Consider the following 23,198-nt stretch of genomic DNA (forward strand, 5'->3'; position numbering starts at 1 on the left):
AGGAAAACAAGATTTAGTGGATAAGATAGTAGGTAATAGTCATTTAAGTGGCTAATAAATATTGCCGAAAAAATATACATGCACATGCTAGATGGCTCTTGCACCTGATGAAAGCAGGCTTCAGTGAGCACTAATAGCATGATAGGCAAGAACAAGCAGTAGGGAGTTTGAGCAGATCCTGGTGAAAACAGTATAGTTATTATGGAAAAAGTATTGTGATCACATGTTGTACAGAAGAGGTCACTTGTGTGGGAGACCATGTCACTTGTCACTTGGCTGGAGCCAGAGAGCAATTTCCCTTTCCCTTTCTCTCTTTCTCTCGCTCTCTGTCCCTCCCTTCCTCATCCTCTCGCCTTTTTCTCTATTCTTCAGAAATAATTATTGCTGCTAAAGGCAATATATGGCATTAGCTGCAGACCCCATAAATACATCTTAGTGCATAGTTTATCTCAACATCCTTTGTGCAGCATTAAGTAGTGTGATTAGCACTGCAATGGAGTGTTTACTTTGAATAAAGGAGGTTTAGTAAACCTTGAGGGAATGGCAGAGGAGAAGGAAGGTGTTTTGCCTTCAAGTGTATGTGTTGCTAGGTATTTCTAATAAAGAAGGCCACATCAGAGAAATGTAATTATATGTGGGTGAGGAGATGTGTAGGTTAGACATAGTCCTAGAAGAGACTTCTTCATAGCCTCAGACCAGAAAATGTTCTGTTTTCCATGCAGTACTCCTTTCAGTCAGAGGAACAAAACTGCCAGCTACATCCTTCAGCCCATGGTGTTAAGCATTCTTTCACATAGCATCACAACAGTAAGTGTTGAAGGTGAGGACCAAAACCTGGAATTTCATCTCAGATGCTGTGGAACTCAGCAGAACTGAGCAGAACTCAGGTCTGACATCCCTGTTTGAGTTGCTGAGGAGACGCAGTGAAACTTTTTATTCTGGTTATATTTTCTTTCGTGCAGAAGACTTTATGGCCAGCCACAGTACGTTGCTATAGTTCTGTCAAAAGATAATTAAAAGATAATCAAAACAACCTAGCGATTGTCAATCAGGGTTTTTCACTCTCCCAGGCAACCAGAGAGAATAGGAGGGAACGTTTATCGTTGACAGGGCATCCAGGAACTCTCCTCAAGTACCAGCTGCAAATCTGTGCCGTGTTGAAGGAGGCTACACCAATGGCACGGCTCTCCCTCTCTGCCCATCAGCAACGTCCGTATTAATAGGTATCAGCTCCACAAGTTGTCATAAAAGCATTAAGCAATAGCAGTGGGAGTAACATAGTAGTTTGGGCTGGTGAGCAGCAAGAACTGTGTGTCATCTGTGAACTGCTAGTACTTCTCACCATTTCATCAGCTCACCTCATCTCTGGAGGAGTTGACAAGGATCTTGAAGTTGCCTTTTAATTGTACATAGTTCGTCCTCCAGAAAACACAGAGTATTCTGACCCATTCTTCAACCTCCCCCTCTTGGCTACAAGATAAAAGTTTCTTGTAGCCAATCTATCAACTGCTACAGAACTACTTGAGATGGTCAGAGTGGATATCTGTCACCTACTTACTTAAAGGAGGTGATTGTGCTTCTAAGACTGTTTCAATTCCATCCCTGGGCTGGGCACTGATTATCGCAAGTTTTGAGTGTCAGCCTCTGATCAGATGAGCTTATATTTGGCTTGCTGGCTTGCCTCCACTGTGAGATTTCTTAGGAATTTGTGTTTGAGACCAGGCATCATTTAGATAAATGTTGTGAATCTAGCGCTGGCAGCTTGCTAGTGGTTGAACCGGTAGTGTGTGAAGGAAGGAGAGAAGATTCCTTCTCTGACTGATTGATCACCTGTTTTGATCAGGAATGGCGTGAGTAGTTTATGAATTTCTTTCCTAAATGTGGCAGGTCCTGGGTGAGATTCTCAAGTCTTGAATTATGACTCCTTCGGTGACAGTTGCTTCTTAATGACTGAAAGGACTGAATTCTGGGAAAGTTTGTTGTTCTTTGGTTGGTGGTACAGGTGAAATTAATTCATGCTGTTTAAGAAGACTTCCTGATCATGAATCAGGATAATAGCTTGTTGTGTGTTTCTGTTCCATAATAACTACCTTGTTGTCACAGACTGTTATAGTCTGACACTTAGTCTGTTTTCATACTGACCACCAATAAAAAATGGCACAAAGACATCCTGTTGTTCAAGTGCACATCCGAAGCGGGCATTTCTAAACCTTCTATTTAACATTTTCCACCATTCCAAAATTCATCATGTACTCCTTCACCATAATCTTGACACAAGAAAACACAGTAAGAACAAGTCCATCCCTATTTCTGACAGTTAGTTACTTTTTTTTAGTGAAATACCAGTAAATACTTTGAGTTTATTGTATGCTTAGGATTTGTTCCAAATGTATATATAATATATATTTTTAATATGTGTGTACAGTGGCAGGGTTATAAGATGTTATAATATTAATCTATCAAACATTTGAAAACAAGATTAGAAAAGGTTGATAAAAATTTAAGGACTATTAAAGCTTTTCATAGTTGAAAGGAGAAATCCTCCACTAATTAGAAAAAAGTCACTTTTATTTTTAAATGGAGGCAATAAAACCAGAGGGATTTGGGGAAAAAGGTCGTAGAAACATAAACCACCTGGATCCCCATGAAGCATGGGAGTTACATAAGGGAAAAATCTGTTCCTGTATTACATAAAAATGGACACGTGTGTATACACACAAACACAAAAGGGAAAGGGGAGGAAGAAATCCTACTGTACTTACCACCTCCACTGACATTTCCACAAGTTCGGGGTGTCTTTAGGGGGGTGAGGAGAGCTGCTGAGGCGCACAAGACTGGATGGGGATCTGAGCTGGGTTCCAGATGTCCAGATATCTGACTATGATCCTAACTCAGGGCCTTTGCATCAGGTAGCTCTTCAAATAACTGAGCATGGATGAGACCTTTAAGCCTTTGGTAATGGGCCAAGGAGGTTATTGACACCAGTGGACAATTCCATGTCTAGTTTTATCAGGAGACAGGCAGGTTCATCCAGGACTGTCTGCAACATCAGCAGCTGCTGCTGGCCCCAGAGAGGGCAACAGAGGCCTCAGAGGAGGGTGCAGCCATGTCAGGCACCTGCCACATCCGTGTCATTAGGCAACCAGTTGTGCAACCTCAGAAGCGTGGATGAGGCTGGGGGCCTTGGCTGGGGAAACAAGAAACACTTTGATTTTCACTTTATTCCCCACGTGCAAGTTTCCAGAGCAAACCTCTGATAGTGATTAAAAACAGCTCTTCTCCCATGGTGGATGTCTTTCTGGGACAGAAGGAGAAAAAAAACGCCAACATTCTGTCCTCTTGCCTGACGGGATAGCAGGAATAAAATAGCCTTGTGGGCAGGAGGAGTTGCAGTTCGCTTAAAAGTGACTTGCTTTTCTTGAGGCATCAGAAAGGGATAATGCAGGATATAATGCTGCCTGCTATTGACTGGGTTTTTTCGCCCTGTCCATTAGACCGTGATGCCTCCTTTGTCATTTACAAACTATGCAATTTGTTGCAGCAGCTGTACATGAAGGAACAAGAGAGAAACAAAAGAATTGCAAGGGAGGCAAGAGAACATGTTAATGATAACCTAAGCTTTGCCATAGCTCTCTAGCCCTTTCCTCACAGGACTACCTGATGTCCTGGTGTGCAAGCACAGTGTCCTGGAGAAGGCAACTGCCCTGTATCATGATTTCTCTTGCCTTAGTGTACATGAAACTCTCCTGACACGTTCATTTCTTTCACTGAATAGCTTGAGCTATTGGTAGCCACATACTGTTCAAATTTCAGTTCTACAATGGTTGCCTACACTTAGTCACCTCCACTTCCCTTTACTGGTGTGTGGCATGGGTGGTTACACCATTTGCTCTTCTCTTCTGAAGGTTTGGTAAGAGAAGGGGTAAGGATGTTTGGGAAGGCAGCATCCTTCACTGCAGAGAGTAACATCTCCCATTGAGGGATCTGTTTCTCCTCATTACAACCAGGAGAGGATTAGGACCTTGCAAGTGTCAGCATTAGTTTGCTGACTTTCATTGAAGAATAACTGGATGGAGTTAGTTTTACATTCAGAAATTCTCCACATGGTGGTTTAAATTTCAGGGTGTGAAAGAAACACCAAAGCAGCATAGTCTGGGGGTTCATTACCAACATTTGCAACTGTACTTATATTAAATTAACGGGAGGTAGTTAAAACCAGGTTGCTTTCTGTTTCAGATTCACTGTGTTGTTTGGCAGGGAAAGAGCTTGCATAGCCCAGAGCTGCCAGGCATTTGGACGAAATGCTAAGTGACTTTCAGAATGATGAATCCAAACTTCACAATGTTTACCATTAGTATCAGATTGCAAACTCTTGCATTAGTTTCCTCTCAACTGAAAAGTTAATTGAAGAGACAAAAATGAATCGATAAAAAACAATGTCAGATACCAAATCAATACTGGGAATGTAGGAACAGACTGAAAATTGAGCTTGGCCTCACAGTGCAAGCAAAATATTTGAAAATTGTTTCTTGTTATTACTTACCTGCTTAGAGCTGTATTCTGAACTCTGTTCCCTTTAGAAGAGCTGGAGATATGACAAGGCCTTAATAGGGAATTTCCTTCAAATGGTGCTTGTCACATCTTCAGCTCGAACTGTGGGAATTGCCAAGGTCAGGACTGGGTCTTGGTGGGTAAGTGAAGATTGAGAGTTTTATGTAAAACAGTGTTACTGTTTTTTTAAGCCTATGAATTGGGAAAGGAATTCTTCCTCCTCTCCTATTCCCTTCCCTTCTTTATACTATTACGCCAACATATTTAATAGGTGCAAAATTGTTCTTCTTTCTGTTTTTGGACTTTCTAGGAATTTGCTTGTCTGTTCTTTCCTTTGCTTTATTATCCACATCAGCCAATGACATGTTAGTGACTTGCACATGGACTAGTTTAATGAGCTTTAGATAGTTGCTGAGAATTGTTATCCATACATCTCAAAATGCATTGCAAAGGTAGGTCAACACTCCTAGTTGCATTTTACAGTTAGCACAGAGAAGCTGAGAGGCTGGCCACAGGCACAGATTTTTGTCCCCTGAAGTAGTGTTTTATGCCACTTTGGTCCTACATAGTGTAAACTTCTTCCAGAAGCCAATTACATGAACATAAAGTTTATCAGGCTTAAATAATCCTTTTCCCAAGGAGAGGAATTGTGTGCATAGTGTAAGGGTTCATAGAGGTCAGGCCTTGTTTAAACATACACATTGAAAAGTGTTCGTGTTGGAGGATGATAAAATTAAGGAAGTGCACCTTGGACGTTCAGGGGAAAGCAACGAGGTCTCTCCAGTGTAGTTCAGTGTCAAAGGGAGGAACACAAATCCTGACTCCTATTTTTTCTCTCTGTTTGATATATTACAGTTTCTTTATCGTATACAGCCAGCACAATTTCTCTGTAGGAATGCTTCCAATAAGTTTGGAGACAACTGTATGCTAAACCATTTTGCCAGACAGCAACGTATCAAGATGCGAGTGGGCAGTGCTTTTGCCTCGCTGTCAGATTGCTTTCCCAAATATGAGCTTATTGCACTCTGGCGTTGTGGCACAGAACGCTCTCTTTACTTGGAGAGAAGGGCTTTTATTTCTTAAGCCTGACTGCTTCTCTTGAGTAGAGAAAAAATGTTTATGGAGGATTTCCCCTGAATGTGTGGGCCTGTGTCTGCCTGTCTTCTCAGCTGGAAAATTCATTTCACAAGACAAATAATTGAGCTGTAGGCTAACTGGGAGAGCAAGCAGATCTGCTTCCTGCAGTTGGAACATTTTTTTGTCTTTTCCCATTCTTCACTCTGTCACCTGTCTCCAGTAACACAGTGATGAAAATACTCCTCCTCTCTTGTGCAGAAAAGCTCTCATATTGCTCCAAAGCCATATGTTTTGCCTTCCCTTTTTTGACATTTGACAAAAGCTCTAAGTTTGAAATACTTCAGAGACATCCAAATAACTGCTGTTAGGCAATGGTTTGAAGCTCGATGACATGGCTGGGGCTGTTCATAGGTAAAAATGATTTTACATGCCCAAACAGTTTGCTCAGATGGATCCCATATGAAGGTCTTCACTATAGACAAAGTATTGTAACACTTAAGACAGATAGGTTTCATTTCAAAATGTCATAATAGTGATTTTTAGATAATAGACCATCCTGGTTCCCTTTGGAGATATATTCTTTATGTTACCCAACATAACATTAGCAGCTCACATGTTTTCTCCCAGCGCTTGAAAACCACGCCCTGAAAGAAAATAGTAAAGTTCTTAACCATATTTAATAACACATTACCTATACAAATCTGGATTTACAAATGCCAGTAGATACTTGCATGTGCAAACATATATTTTAGTCCTGCAGTAAGAGGCATGAATAATATGTAGTCACTAGAGGTCAGGGTCTGAAAGCTTGGCCTTATCAATCTGCCTGAAACCAGAGGAGGGCAGAACATTTGAAGTGGAAATCAGTAAGACTCCGGGAGATGTTATGGTGGGAACAAGACAACGTATTTCAGTAACAAGATAGGACTATTTTGCTGTAAAATTGACTGTTAGTAAATAAAACTAATCAGAACATTTTCAAAAAAGGGTTTTAATATATTCTTAGGGATAATTTTCAAATATATCAGTAATTAGTTAACTACATCTTTGTGCGCTTTTTAGTGATTTTCTTAACTTTTCATTTTACTATCAGACTTAAAGGAGAAACTATTGCTCTATTTCAAGAGAGAATGAGCTGATCTCTGATCAGAATTTCTCCAATCATGAGTTTAATACAAAACACCAGTGTTACTGTGTAGGCAGTTTTGTAGTTAACACAATACATCGGGTTGCTCCCCCCAGTATTTTCATTTGTATTAAGTTCCCTCTTTTTTTCTCCTCTTAAATGATCTCAGAAGATTCTCAATCTTGCTCATGTAACACCTGAACCTACAAGACTGGAAGACGACAACACACATATCTGGATATCTCTCTCAGTGCTGTGTCTACACGTATATGTTTGAAGACAGATGTTTGTCCTGGGCCTTTTTCTATTAAGATCATTCTCTGCATAGTTAACAGTTTTCATTTTTTCTTCTGTGTGCACCATTATTTGATAGGAGTTAGTCAACTGTGGAAACCAGAGAGTGCCATTTTTGTTAATTATTCAATTTGTACATAAATTTTCCTTCAAGCAGTGACTGCTATTTTTCACAGGTACAATGGGAATGCATTAACCCCAAGTACAAAGCAAAGAAGAAGAATTACAAGAACTCAGGCATTGTTATCCTTAACCAGTGCAAGGTAAATACATGTTTTGCTCTTTGGCTGTTTCTTTACTAAGCTCTCAGTGATATATTTTAATGGTGTTTGGAAATGTAGACAGCAAAGTGGAACTGCCTGTAGAATAGCAATGGAAACTGATCCACTACAAAAAGTAAAGACAAGGACTTGAACCCCAAAAGTAAGCTGACTGTCCTCCAACTCTCCTTTTTCATTTCTCTTGCCCTATCTCTGCTGTTGTGCAATGGAGTAGGCAGTACTAAACTCTTACACCTACAGGATGGCCAGTTGATCTTTTGTGTGTTTCCCTTCTAATCCTTCAATCATTTCTACAAAATTGCTCTTGTTCCTCCTAAACCAATAGCAAAATTTCCATTGACTTCCCACTGAGAAAGAACAGAGCTTGGTTCTACTTTTGTTGTGAATTTTCCTTTCTGTAGTTTTAGAATTTTGATATTTTCTCTTTTTACATTTTTGTTTCTGTCTCAAACTATATTTAAAACTTTCTTCCTTTACCTTATTTTCAGTTGGTCCCTTCCCTCCTTCCAGTTTACTTTTTTCAGGCAGTTCTCTGATGTTTTAACAGTACACAGCTAATTTGAATGTCTTGCTTTCTTGTCTGCAGATCCACAAGATGCATTCTTTCTTAGATTATATCATGGGAGGCTGCCAAATACAGTTTACAGTAAGTGTCTTAGTTCTCTAACTTGTTTTAAAGAAAGGGAATCCCCTTAGATACTGATTCATTACTTTCACAGAGAAATTATTCTTACATGTCATTCCTTGGTAAATTATTAAGGTCTTCTTGCAAAATGTATTAAGCCTGGAAAACTGTGCTAATGCAGTAAGGTTTTTCTTGCACATACTGGTTTACTTTTATGTTTTGCAGCAATGACAGTCACGTTGCAAAAAGTAAAGACAACTTCATACAGGGGTGAGAAGCTAAGCTGGTGTAGTCCCACCAATTCCATCTGAGCTACACCCAGTCCCAAAAGCTGGAGAACTGAATCAGCTCCTGTGACAGCACTGACTGGCCTTTGGCTTTTGAGCCTCAGTTTGTTCACAAGGATTTCAAATAAATTCACTTGCTGGGACTGTGTCACAGGGGGAGGATTTCATCTCACCTGCCTTTAGCTACTTAAGCGTTAGGTGTCCTGTTCATCAATCCTATGGGCTAGTCTTCATTTCCAGAATGAGTCCTCCATTAAAGCAAGTTGTTTCCCCTCTACTGGTGCCATACGGAAAGTCACAGGCAGAGAGATAGTCCAGCCAGGGGCCTCTCTCTGTCAGTCTGGCATAAATGCTAGGGCAAATGCTGATGTTTGTACCTCGGCCGTAACTACAGCAGTAAGATGGCACTACAGGGGGACAAAGTTGTAACTTAGAGAGAATTCAGAAGCTACGCAGTTCAAGGAACAAGGGATAAAATGATTTGCAGAGCTCTCCATAAACAGAAATACAATATTTTGCATTTCCAAATAATCATTTTTAGAAACATTCAATGCTTTGTGGTTTTGATCTATTTTTTTCTTTTTTTTTAATTTTTTTTAATTTTGAATCTGGGAAATAAAGCAAAATAAAATAATATATCAGTATTTCCCACAGCATAGGAATGCAGATTATGGTTCAGTTCCAGTCTGGTTTATGTGACTTCTAATTTCATGCCAGTTACAAGGATAAGATCTAATGCTCCAGGGTAATATTCTCCTTCTGGAGATCTTTTCTTTTCCTGTAGCACCCTGCCCTGTTTCTGCTCCCAGGTATCAAGTATCAGACATTGGATGCTACTGAAATGTTCCATTTCACTTTTTCCAGACAAGCCTTCATTTTCCAAAAGATTTAACAAAAAAAGAAAGATTTTTTTTGTCCCAACAGAAAGTTCCAGCAACAGCAGCAGCCCTAGACAGTAGTGGATTGCCATCTTGTGTATGAATCAGCTTTTTGAGGTGTAAAACATGCACTTCGCCGGTACACCTCGCAAATTCATTGGATAACACCCAGAACTGAGGACCCTGTTTCTGGTTTTGAAGGAAATACCTACTGTAGTATACAAAGATCTTTATAGTTGTCTTCTCTCAAGCAAAGCATCCTGTGTAATTACCTCTCCGCCTTACCCAGCTTCTTTTTCTGTTATCCCCACGTACCTGCAATGCCCATTTCTCCTCCAAATCTGAAACTCGCCAATCCCTAGAAACCCCTTTAATTTCTCTTTCCTGACATTTCCTCCCTAAAAATATGACTGGAAGAACTCAATTATCAAATGTGTTCAATGAGGTCATTAGCAGAAAGACAGTAACATTTTCAAGTAATATTTTCTAACCAGGGCAAGTGCTTAAGCACAAGCGAAGACTGGTTAATATGCATTTCCCACAAGTCTAGCACAAGCACAGGAGCGTTGTAACCATTAGAAAGTGTCTAGGGATATACACATTATTATGTTATAGCTGCACTTTTCAAACTTTTTTTGATTCCTCCTAAATGTTTTCCAATGGAAGAGCAAGTCCTTCCACAGCACACTGAAGGGTCATGGCGGGTTGCTGCCCTTTTATTTACTTCTCACAGATTTCCTATTTAGTAGGCTGTGAACCACAAGTTGAAAACTGCTGTGTTAAAATGGATTTCTTGATATATCTGACTGATAGTATTGCTTCTACTATATTTTACTATTTTAATATTTCATTTTGCTGAAATGAAACAAAACCATTGATAATAGGAAGTTTAGGTAAACTCATCTGCAAGGACAGGCAGTGAGGACATAAAGGAAATGAAAGATCCATTATACTGTGAACTGCAGAGATCCCTGAATTGCTGCTGGCCTCAATGGTAAATCCACCAGCTAAAGAACTGTGTAAACTCATCACTATCAGTTTTCAACCTACATGGACTCAGGGGAAGCTGTTGTGGATGTCTCTGTGCCTATAGCCCTGTTCATTCATAACCTGGTGGTTCTACTTCAAGATCGTCACAAGCTGGCTGCCTGCATATTTTACTTCCTCCTACCTCAGTTGCACCAGTGCCCAGTGCTGGTAGCACAGACTGGTTGTGAGATGTGTTGCCATTTCCAGAAACGTATCAGAGGTTCTCCAGTGGGCACTGAAGCAAAAAGGTGCAGCCTACGGGGGAGATACTCAATGCTCCCTTGCTTTCTGCACACATCTTATAATCTCCTTTTCACATAGTCCTAATCTGGTTAATTCGGACCACTGAAATAAAGGAGGCCTATTCCTTCCACCTTCCCAGATTTCCATTTCTTTTAACTGGAATGGATCTGGAATTGTTTGAAACTCTCCTGGTACATGTATTGTTGTTGTTTTAATATTAATGACATTTCTATTGAGTTCATGCTGTGTACAGGCAGTACGATACAACTGTGATTTGAAAGGGCGCTTGCTGAGGGAGGGAAACTGGGATGCTAAGCATACATTTGATAACAAAAAGCTGTAGTATGATGTACCTGCTAATTTAAGGCACTAATGAAAGCTTTGGTAACATCATGCTGTGTGTTCTTGGGATACTTTGTACATCTATTGTAGGAACATAGTTTGTAGTTAGTCTCTGAAAAACAAAAGTAAACTTTTCCTGTACTTTACAACCATTTATTAAGAAGCTTTCATCTACAGAGATCAATAGTGCTGATTCCAGTTTGCTACTTTTATGCACTGCTTATTGCAAAATGCTGTATCTCTTATCAGACAGTGTTCCCTGTCGCAGAAGAAATGTTCAGAAGTTGGCAGTGCAAATGGGTCTGTAGTCAGAAGACGTTTTCATCACTTTAGGAAATACAGCAGAAAGGATGTGTAACATGCATAAAAGGAAGCGTAATAGAAAGATATATTGGACAGATTCTCTCTTAGGCAGGTCATGGTATTGGACAGGCCAATTCATTGCTGACAGATCTAGCAGGAGGTCCAAGCTATGTAGGATGTTTTCAGTGCAATGAAAATCGCCCTTTTACAAGGCTGAGGAAGAAAAGTACTAGGAGTGTAGTTATTGCTATGTTATGTTCTCATTTAGCTGTGGGAAGATGACTGGCACATTGGAACTGATACATTTAAAGATACACTGATAAAAACCAAATGTATGCACTGTAAGAAAGATTCCTACTTGCTGCCCACAAGATTAGCTCAGTTGTGATATTAGCCTAGCTTCTGTGATGTGTTAGTTTTACAAATCCTTATCCTACTTATTTGCACAAGATCTTGGTACTGCCGGGTAATGCTAAAAGAGCAGAGCTCTGTGTTGTTATTTTGGAATCGTGGCAAGTAACAGCGAACATCTTTCTTAAAAGTCCTCCCCTCAGCAATCAGAGATTTGGATCAAGTCAAGTACGGTGCATGCGAGTACAAATATTCATAAAGGCTTCATCATAGGAAATTAGGATATTTTTTGCTTATCAGCAGATCTCTACTACAAGGACCATTTCTAAAAAGGAAGCTTGTTTTGGGGAGGGTTTTTTTCTTTCCCAAACACTAGCCACAGACTTTTTTCCAAGCTCATTAAACCCACTGCTTATTCCTACACTGTGCTCTTGTTTTCAGTTAAAAAGCATTTAGCCATGGTTAACAGACACAAAGGAAGATTTGTCCAGTTTTGTCAGGTGTGTTGCTCCAGCCTCATTAATGCCTGTTTTGGGGTTATTGGTGAAAACACCCGCTTTTAACAATTTTACAGGAATGCCCTGTTTCGCTATCATACAGTGAAATGTTTGCACTTTCTATAATCAGAACAAAAACCCTAAAGTTAAATTAATATCAGAGAAAATATACATCTTTTTAAGAAAATATGCACACCTTGGCTAAGATTTTTTAAAAATAAGTGTCCTAAAACTAAGCTAATCCATACAAGTATCTATGGACTTACCTTAGGTTTCACAAACCACTAGTGTTTCTTTCTTCCTCAGTTACATATATGCATACAAGTGAGAACACTAGCGGTATCCCATTAATTTATTCAAGTTAAATCAAGCTATCCTTTTCAGAAAAAGATCTATGTGGAAAACGGACTCACTGCTTCAGTGCATGAACAGTGAGTAGGGAAGTGGAGGTGAAAGATTACTTTATTTGCAAGCCAAATCAAGCTCATATCTCCTGACTGAAATGTGGAGAGGTGCGGGGAGTTCATAGTTGATCAAGGCGATGAAGGGATTTCCAAGCTAACTAGAGCCCAGTGAAAAATATTTTTCTTCAGCCAAGAGTTAGAGGTGGAAAATCAGAAATGGTGGGGAAAAGCCATGTTGGGTAGACCCAGTGTGATTTTTAGCAACACAAAATAAGTTTCAGGAGGGCTGTGTTGTTTTTTTAAGGGAGAATGAAAATGTCATGTTTCATTTTCATTTTATAGCTGCGTAAAATAGTCTTCCCTGTGCCAAGTAGAGGCTCCAGCTGCGGAAGCTGCACATTCGCAGAGGCAAGCTGGGACTTCAGAGTTCTTTTTGCAGCCTTCAGCAAGGCCCTTACTTGCCAACTGCACAGTAAAACTGAAAATTGAACTCTGTGCATTTGTATCTGTTGAAGATCCAGGTATAAGGGTTTTTTTGGAGGAAGAGGTCATTGGACAAAATCGTAAGGAAGGCTATAAATGGCTTTGTTCCCTCTATGAGACCCTCTGGGTTTCTTGTTGCTCCTTTTAGGAATTTCTAGAAAGCAGCATCAAAAATTCAGAAGAGGGCTTTCTGGTCCATGACAGTCATATCACAGGAAGATGCATGCCAGAGTATATCTTCAGCGAGAAGTATAAAGAGCATTTTAAAAGGGAGAAATGGATTTTAAGAGGATTCATTAATATTTCCTTTTGTGTTGAATGCTTCCCACAATCTTCTCTAAGCCCTTTCAACACAAAAATCTGTGCAGGGTTCAAGCTTTGTTTTTACCCTGCAGCTCACCTTTAAGCTTTCTATCATCTGTGAAATTGGAAAGGTTAATTATTTAATGCTTAGATGTTTTGAAGATAAAAAATACCAGACAGGCAGTATCTACTACTATTACTACAGCCACAGTAAGGTTTAAAATAGCTAAGAAATATCCCTAACTGGAGTTTTAATTTCTATTTTTAGTAGGACTTTTAACTCTCTCAGGACATTTTTGCTGCACAGCTTTTATGTCCTGAACATCACCTGAGCTGGAATAATTTAATTAAGTATGAGAACCTAGAGATAGTAAATTTGATTCATCTGTATTAGAACATAATTTTCCACATAGAATAATAAAGCAGTTCATTTTTTTCCTAATCATGCCATTTTAGTTTTATTATCTCTTATTTTATAAGCTGTCATTTAGTTTTAGACATATTTATCAATACTATCCTAATTCAAATTTGATGAAGTATGCTGTAAAATGACCTTTGCTTTAAGGCTGCAATCTCTGCAGAAAAGTGTTTCTGGTAAAGATACATGGTTGGTGTAGGTATACTTGTGCCCAGAAGAGCTCCACAACACATTGACTTTTCTTCTTTTCCAGGTAGCTATAGATTTCACTGCATCAAATGGTGATCCTAGGAACAGCTGCTCACTGCACTACATCCACCCCTATCAACCCAATGAGTACTTGAAAGCATTGGTAGCTGTTGGGGAGATTTGCCAAGACTATGACAGGTAAATAACCACATTTGATAACAGAGTTGTCTTTAGAAAGTGTTTTCGCAGTGTGAAATCAATGACTGCCTGCTGCCGGCTGCAGTAGCTCCATGTTTAGTCACTTAAGAGAAATGACTGCATGTCAGAAAGATTAGTGTACCTTAACACGCTTTTGAGAGTCACAGTGGGTTTAGATTAGCTTCACAGTAATGAAAGGCCCGGTTCTTGGCTGTTTGGCAGGTGTGTGTGTTAAGTTTCAAGTTTGTATTCACATGCCAAAATTGCATGTTTGAGTGGATTTTTCATTTGTGTTAAACTTGAAGCCTGTTTTGCAGATGCTGATAGCATCCTTTCTGATAGGCTTGGGAGTCTGGTTCTGTCCTGTCCTACAGAAAAGTGTTCCCGAGATTTTGTGTTTGAAACTGAATTTGTAGTTGCCTAAACTGCTTAGTGGCCATGTCTATTCTTAGAAGTAAATGTATGGTCTTTGTCAGTGTTCTCCTGGCCTGCTGAGTATTACAGTCTCTTCTAAAATAAATATTAAAAGATAGTGATCATGTGTGCATACAACATGCCTTCAAATAGATAAACAAACGCAAGTAATTGGGCCAAATATGCTTTGATTACATTATGTACTTCTGTTGCTTTCAAATAGGCTGCCTGCTTCTATCAAATTAATTGCCCATTATTAATGTAATTACCAAGTGCATTTCCTTTAAATGTTCTTTCTTTGTTGGTGAGGCATAGTATCTTACACAATTATTCTTTCTAATCTTTGCACATGTAATAGACATCCACCCACCACTTTGCCATATGTAAATGCCAGATCTCAAAAAAACAATGCTATTTCCAGTCAGATTTGAATTATACTTTCTGTATAAATTGTGGAGTGACTTAATACTGTGGTTTGCATGTTACATGTCGCATATACCAATTAGCCTGCTCAGAGACACTTCCATTTGCATGGTAGTGAAATGTCTTCTCAAAGAAGAATGAGGAAAATACTGCCCTGATACAATTTCTGTAAGAATTTGATGGTCAAACTTAGTCAACGAGTCTGAGAAAATTAATATTTTATTGTAAGTGAGCTGATAATTCCTCAGTGATTATCCAGTAATTTAATAATTACCAGCAATAATTCAGTGGGTAAATATCCGTCAAAATAGGGAAAGGAATAAAAAGGGCTGGTTTATGCACACAGATTTTTTTATTTTATCACTTAAGGTGTATTTTTTAAGAAAATGAAATAGTTAAGTGGCACAGGCCCTCCTGTATGGAGATATTAATCCCAAATCAGGATTCTCTTCTCAATATAGCATATTCCAATCAGTACGAAAAATAATGGCCAGTCATTTTTTAAATGAAATCATCAGCATCATTTAGTTCTATTGTACTGCAGAAAATGCCTATTGATGCTAATCAGCACAACTAAGGTTGTATGAGCTATGGACTAGGACTGAACAAAAGCCAGAATTTCGTTTTTCAGGGAAACGTCACCTTTCTGGCATCTGTTTGACCTATACACGCTCTCAAGTTGTGACACTATAAATACGTTCCCATGGGCAAGTTGATTCAACACGGTCAATGCTTTCTGATCAAAATGTCAAGTGAGGACCTTTTCTTTATACTTGCATGTTTTGAATCCAGCAAACTGGAAATGAAAACTTATAATTTCTCTAAAGAAGAGAAGAAATTAGGAGGAGCAAAACCTTCACACAAAATAATCTACAGGTTCTGTATAGGAGTTCTTCTTGTATTTAGTTGCAGCCTTGAGATGTGTGAGCATATAATGACCTATAAAGCAAATCTTCTGTATATACACTTTAAAAAAAAGAGTTTCAAATTCAGTTAAAAATCCGAAATGTGGCACAGATCCATAACTGGTCCAGTGAGCTCAGTTGTGCTTCAAGTACTGGAGCAGGATTTCTGTTTCCAGGTTAAGATCAGCCAGAAGTGAAAAGAGAGGGACCTGCTGAACCTAAGGGCTGTTTAGAGCCAGAGTGTCATCATTTGCATAGGGGCATGTCTTTAGTAAGGTTAAAATATGAACCCACAAAGATGACAGTGCTCTGACCTGAAGTTTTATAGTTTGTACCCATTGATTATCTCAAATAGGCAGAACTGGCTGATTTCAATCCAAACCAAGGAAAATGGAGTGGTTTTCTTTGGGTCTCAGGATTAATGTATTTACATAAAATGAAAGAATAGTTGGAATAAAGTAAGATCTGTTGTGTGCAATGTTTTTTGCATTCCAGTAGCACAACTGTTGAATGCTAAGTACTTTTGCTACACTTATGTACCAAAAGACTGCTTTTTTACATTTGTAAAAAAAAAAAAGAAAAGAAAAGCCTATGGCTATTACTTAAAATAGTTCTGTAATTAGAAACATTCAAATTTATTTGTAATTTGGGAGGAATTGGATTGGCAAGTAATATAGAGAGAGACTACACTCAAAATCCAAAATTTTCTCTTATATACTCTAGTTACCTCTGTCGATCAAGCCAAATCTTCTCATAATCTAGGTTTCTGTACATATCAGCCTAACATAATGTATCCCTAAGTAATTAATGCTCCAAATTAAGTGCTGCCCCTCATCCCTTGATACAGTGGAATAATCCCTGTTCATCCAAAAGCCCATTTATCTGTATGGTTCAGAGAGTGCTGAAACAGTTAAATGAATAGTGCCATTCTGCGTAGTTAAGCATGAAAGAATAAGATTCATTCTTTCATCAGCAATATTCAGAGAATGGGAAATAGACTTTGATTATTATCCTGATGGTAGAAGCATTGCAGTCCTGTAGGAATAGGCCAATCTGGTAATGGTATGGGAAATGGAAGAGCTGTTCACCTGCACAAAAGACTTAATACTTTATCTGTATGGTGGAATTGTTTCAGGCTATAACAACATTTGTCATAAGAGAGGAGATAAAGTTTCTATGTGATATAATCAGTGGCTAAGCAACAGCAGCAATGGATCATAAAGGAAGGAGAAGCATTCATTAGTTTTAAGGAATTAGGCTTTAAAATGTAGTTTGAAAGACCAGAAGGGGGAAAACACATTAAAAACTTATTGAAAAGCTTTAGTAAAATAAGCAGACAGCTCCATGGAGAAGAATTTATTTTAAGAGAAATGACTCATGGATGTTTAAAGATGACCTCACAAAGCAATAAGAAATATATATTTCCATTTAAACATTTTCACAAGCTTTCTTTTATATAAAGAATTATATCACTGGTATACTTTTACCTTGAAATTGAGCAAATCTACTCCACCTTTTTGTAGCATAGAGAAACAGATGAAAATGGTGAAACATCATTGGGCACTGAAGTGTTTATTAACACTTATTAACACTGTTATTAAGTGTAATATTAAAAGGACCTGCTTCTGTATCATTCCATATTTACTCTTTACCTCAGTAATTTCAGTATCGAGTTCTCTGGATCAGAAGTCAAATCAAGTGGTTTCTGATGACCAGCAATATCAGCCTAGCCAGGATCCTGAAAAATCAGTTGATCACTACCAAATGTGCGTATATTCCCTCTACGTGTTTTGAACAGTGAGTTAGCAAGTGTACTTAAGGCAGATGAGGTTATCCCTAGCTCTGTGTGCACTATGGCTGGCATAGGACTTCTAACCTTAACCAACTCTGAACAATGGTTTTGGCCACCCCTTTGTTTTGGAGCCTGGTGGAGACCCCTTCAAGAGAATGCTATTTTCAAAGGATAGATGGCAGGTGTCTTTGCTGGTTGAATACCCAGATATGAGGAAAGACAAAGTCATTCATCAGTTGAAATATCAGACCTGTGAACCAGAATCTTATAAAAGCCATGAAACTCTAAGTTATATAGTAATAATTTTGAATGTCTCCTGTTCCCCATGGCAACTGTTCCCCAAATATTTTTCATTTGTATCACAAAACTGCCCCCTGCTCAGCATGGGACAACACTGCTTTGTAAGGCAGAGAAGCCTATGGCTAAACTGGGGAATCAGGGAAAGTTTCCTTTCGTCTGTGTCCCAACATAAGGTCGGGCCATGTCCTGACTGCAAGTCAGGACCTGACCTACCTCTTCTCCCTTCCCCTTCACACATCCTGGCTTCCATCAAAAGGAAGCTGAGGCATGTGGACAGGGAGGAGCTCCCGTGCTCTGCAGGAGGATGTACCATCTCAATAACGGTGGGGAGACTGCGCCTGCGAGCCACATAGCGCAACACAGCTGCCTTGCATAGGCAACAACCAGCACCCAAATAGTACTGAGATGTGTCCTCAGCACATATACGTACACGTTGACAAGTCTGTTTCCGTTATTATAATCTGGAAACATCCGTGAGAACTATTATCTATAGATAAAAGAAGTACTTTTCCCAAGATAGGTGCAGGTGTGCTGTGAACCTCTCGCGTAAGAACCTAGAGCTATACACCTAGACACACACACGTATGTATGTATGTACAACTAGAGTTTTACTCCTGTGTATAAATATATAGGTATGCATATAATATATATGTATTATATATACATATATATGTATAATATATATGGTTAACACTTAACCATGCAGTAAAAAAATTCATTTCTCTTTTATGCTGTTTTATAGCTTCCCTCTCTGCAAAGCAAAGCCGTAAGTCAGAATAACAATAGTGTACACGGTTTATTAAAATGGCTGGTCCTTTGATCTTAATGATTTGTTTTACCAGTGCTGGAATACAACCAACTAGCCTTGAGTGTAGCTCATCTTTCATTCTGCAGTGTAGCTGTCTGGCAAAGGAAAAAGGGTTGGAATGGGGCTGTAAATAGCTTGTTTGTAAAGATAAATGCTGTTACATGCACACGATGCTAAAGGCTGAAATACTTCCTAAATGATCTTACATTATTACAGGTTTTAATGATGATATAGCAAGTGAAACCCATGACAGGACTTGCAAATCTGCTCCTCAGTTTGAAATCTGATTTCTGCAGTTAGTAGCTTTCCTTTCTCTTCTGCTTATTAAGAATCTCATTATATTACATTAAATATTTATCTTTGCATTAAAACCTCTGTTCTGATTGAGCAAGACACTAGAGCTTATTATCTCATCCCATTGTATTCAGTCTGACTCAAGGAAACACTGAAGTATTATGCAAAATATAGATGGCACTAGGATGGAGTTAAGAGTTTTACTGAATTTGAACTTTATTGTTAATTGTTCGTCCCACACCCAAACGTTCAGTGCCTCCCATATACATGGAAGATCTTTATGATTAATTTTTACACATAGTTTTATTTTTGTGCATACATACAGAGTTCTTCACTGGCTTCACTGGATTAATAAAAAGTGCTCACAAACATGAAAGAATCAGCTTTTGTGTGGTCAAATCAATACTCATACACTGAAAAAGACAAAGGTTAGATGTATTTTATCAAATACTTTTAAGCATTTATTGCGTTGGATATTTGTGAAACTTCCCATTTTTGATGGGCCATGCCCATTCTGATCTATGCACTCAACTCATGATTCCATGTGTTTGACCACATAGTTTTGTAAAATGATGTCATAAAATTGGTCATTTTATTTGTATTCAAAATCTATTTTAAAAATTAGTTCTTAATTATTTTAAATCTCTGTCTGTTTATTCACTCTTAAAGATATTGCAGATTTTTTTTTTTTTCCAAGAGCCCTTGAAACACATGGAAGATAAATTCTATCTGTTTCCTGACACTAATGTCCTTTTTCAGTTAGGCAAATAGCCTCCTTAACTCTAAATACTCAAGTAGCTCCTTAAAATGGACATTCACGCTGAGATCATATGTTAACAAATAAACTGCTTGTGTAAAACACACTTGTCTAGCAACCTCCCCAAAGGCCACTAATGTTCAAAGAGTACATTAATTCCTGCAAAGTGCAGAAATTATTTATGTGTAGAGCTCTGTAAAATACTTAAGAGTAAAAATTTAAAAACTGGGCCACATTCCACAAAAGGTATGAAAGTCCTGAAGTCAGTCTGAGTTTCAACATTAGCTTCTGCAATCAATGAATTGCAGCAGTAGCTGACTAGATGCAAAAATTCCTCTTTATGATTTCTTCTTCAGTATTTTAGGCCTGAGTGAGTGCATTCACTCTGATTGATTGAAAACCGTATATAAAACCTTCCTTCCCTCATGCAATAAAGTGCGCTTGAAAATTAAGAAGGGAAAAAATGAAAGGAGAAAATAAAAAGACCAGGGTTCCCAGTCCAGCACATCCCTTTCAGTGTAGATCTAAGAAGGGAAAAAACGAAGTCAGGTGAAAGGTCCATCTGTCCCAGAAACACATTTCCTGAGGTACCCAGCAGAGGGCAGTTAGGGAGGCGAAAGAGGACAAGGTATGTATAATGCAGTACATGTTACGGAAGTCATATATAAATCAGTGCGATTGGTCCCAAATACAAAGATCAGTACGTACTTAAATGCTGTGTTTTGGATTGAGGCTTTAAGTGGAAAAGAGATCCCAGAGTTTACACCTTGCAGTCTGCTTTATTAATCAGAGCCTTATCCCCAAGAATTACTTATCAGGTCATTCATCCTGAAGCTGTATCTGGGTTTGTGGATGAAGACTCAGAGAGTTACCTTGGCTGGAGGGATCTGAATTCAATACCTTGAGGTAATTTTGCCAGACACAAGGAGAAGAACAGAAACTTGCTTTGGTTGAGATAGTAGTATAATAGTAGTTCATTAAAACTGGGGTGAAAGAATGATGCCTAGAATAACTGGCACTATATGCGACATTAAATATTTCATGAAATCCCTACATAGAGCTATAGATGTTAAAATTTAATCTACCCATGCAGATCAATAAATAAAAATATGCTTAATTATTAAGCATCTCTCTTTATCACTTTAATTACAGAAACAACCTTTCTGGAGGCTGTTAAACAAAAAAGCTGATTAGCATATCTAAACAAGTTTAAAAACCGTGGGGGAAAATACACGAATCTTTTTATATAGTGCTTTAATAGACCAAATTTGCATAGACATACAACAGAAGAAAAATAGAAAAACAGTAACCTATACAGAAAAACTTGTAGCTTATGTTTATCAATAAGCCCAGGTGTGGTTAAGCATATTCTGAAGTGTTTGGATAACCCAGGACTAGAACTGCACTGGGAAAAAGGAATTGGCAGTACTTGTAATCACCAAACTGGGCTGAAAATCCTTGGATTTAACTGTTGAGGACCTAGGCTGGCACAATTACATAGTATATACATACACATATTTAGTATTTGCCTTTGCAGAACCTGTATTTGCAGACTGCTGCCACACAGGCGTTTCTACAATCACCACTTTTTATCCCAAGAATCAGTACAGCAGAATGAGTCTAGTACAACTGTGTTGGGAAGGTGACTTCATAACAGTTTCTTTTGCATGTGTACATACATACATACATATATGTGTGTGTGTGTATAGCTGTATATATATGTATATATCTGCAGGCCCTTTATCTGGGCAGATACTGTCAATTCTTACAGCTCTGCCTTTTCCCTTACCAAGTTTTCATCTTTGTGTCTTCTTTATGCTGCCTCTTCTTCCAGAAACTCAGTTCCTATGTCAGTGTATCAGTCACGAGCAGTCCCTTCCAAGTTTCTTGGCAAAACCACTGCTTCCTCCACGTGCTTTTCAGAGACCTCTGCTGCATTCTGTCAGCTGGTAGATACATGAAAATCTGAACCTTCTGCATGGCTTTTCTATGTGGTCTTTACTATTTCTCAATTCGGCTTGAAATCTCCTCTGAGGAAGAGCTTTGTTCTGTGCAGTAGTTGACACTTCTCCGGGACTGTGCAGACTGGTACTGTTGGGATTTCTCTGTCAGCATTTCTTTCTGAAGAGAATGACTTGAAGTATAAAACCCTACAAACTTTATGTGAAATGGCATACCACCTACTGCTGTAGAGACTAGACATCTGTGTAAATAAATATTAATAAGTAAATAAGCATAAATAAAGGATATAGCAATTTATGTGATGCCATCTGATACTGATCTGGTACATCTTTAGTCAACACAACCATTTCCAGAATTTCAGGAGCGTGAATTTCCTCCTTGCATTGTTAAGGATGTAATTGTTCTAGTCATCCACTCCCATTATATTAGCATATATCTGAGAAGCAAATTATTCCCATTTGGAAACCCATCTGTGGGGTAAATGAACACCATGTTCTAAATCTTCTCATGCAAGTTTCCTCCTTTACAGAAAGTGGACACCTTTTGCCTGAGTCGACCTTAAAAGGATGTTTGTGGGTCAAACTGCTCTCAGTTAAAGCTAGGTAATTCTTGTGAATTAGGTTCCGTTTACTAATTTACTATCCCCGACAAATTACTGTGAAATTAACCTTGATCAGAGATTCCAAATCAGCAGATGAACAGAGGGTAGTAGCCCATTTCCTCCTGCATATTCAGTGATGCCTAGCTGAATGTTTAGTCATCAGTATATTTCACTTACAATTTTGCTCTAACTTGTTTTGATAGTGTTCTTCATTTTGACTTAATGTCATTTTGGTTTTGGTAAAATTACATCAACAGCTTATTTGGTCATATTAAATTACAATATAATCTCTATAACGGTTTTATCCTGCTCATCCTAGAAAGCTCATTTGTATCTTGAGAGCCTTTGATGAGAAATTCCTCTCCCAGCACCTCCCTGCATACATATGCCAACGCAGTCCTGTATTCCCCTCTTCCCAGCACACCCCTTATAGATAGACATTTTCTGATAGAAAATTGTTGCAGAGGAAGGTCTCTGACCAACCCTTTCCACTGTAATTTGTAAAAAAGGACAAAATTATGTGCATATGTAGCAAAGCTTTTGTTCTTGTGGTTGCTTAGTGCAGTACACCCTGAAACTTGAAAGCCACACTTGTGTTTCAAGAGGGCAGAGCCCCACCACTGTTCCGTTTGGGGTTCTTCACGATCTACACCTTACATGATTGAATTCAGCCTGCTGCCTGCGGTGTCGTCTTCAAGTCATGTCAAATCTTAAACATCTGAGACTACAGTCTGTGTGAGAATGACCTTTTCAGTGACGGTACAGTTTTCCATATATGATCCCACAGATATGCCAATTCACTATAGAGTTAAGGTTTTGGAAGTTAGAGGGACATATGTGCAACCCCCTGAAATACATAGGACTGTCTGGAAACTGCCTGGTTTGAGAAGTTAAGTATAACTTCTTGGGACAACCAGGGGATCCGGCCTAGCCAGCACGGATTCATGAAGGGCAGGTCCTGCTTGACCAACCTGATCTCCTTCTATGACCAGGTGACCCACCTAGTGGACGAGGGAAAGGCTGTGGATGTGGTCTACCTGGACTTCAGCAAGGCCTTTGACAC

At 38.8% G+C, this 23,198-nt stretch overlaps 1 protein-coding gene across 1 annotated transcript in view; it reads left to right on the forward strand.

The window, feature by feature from the left end:
- The window catches only part of CPNE4 (copine 4), a 204,419-nt gene that overhangs the window by 147,154 nt on the left and 34,067 nt on the right, over positions 1-23,198 (forward strand). Inside the window, exons 8-10 of the mRNA XM_009280456.2 lie at positions 7,225-7,311; positions 7,916-7,975; positions 13,746-13,879. Coding sequence (XP_009278731.1) covers positions 7,225-7,311; positions 7,916-7,975; positions 13,746-13,879 — 281 coding nt within the window. The remainder of the gene's footprint in view (positions 1-7,224; positions 7,312-7,915; positions 7,976-13,745; positions 13,880-23,198) is intronic.

This window comes from Aptenodytes forsteri, unplaced genomic scaffold, assembly GCF_000699145.1.
Source record: "Aptenodytes forsteri isolate BGI_AS27 unplaced genomic scaffold, ASM69914v1 Scaffold523, whole genome shotgun sequence".
Classification (NCBI taxonomy): Eukaryota; Metazoa; Chordata; class Aves; order Sphenisciformes; family Spheniscidae; genus Aptenodytes; species Aptenodytes forsteri.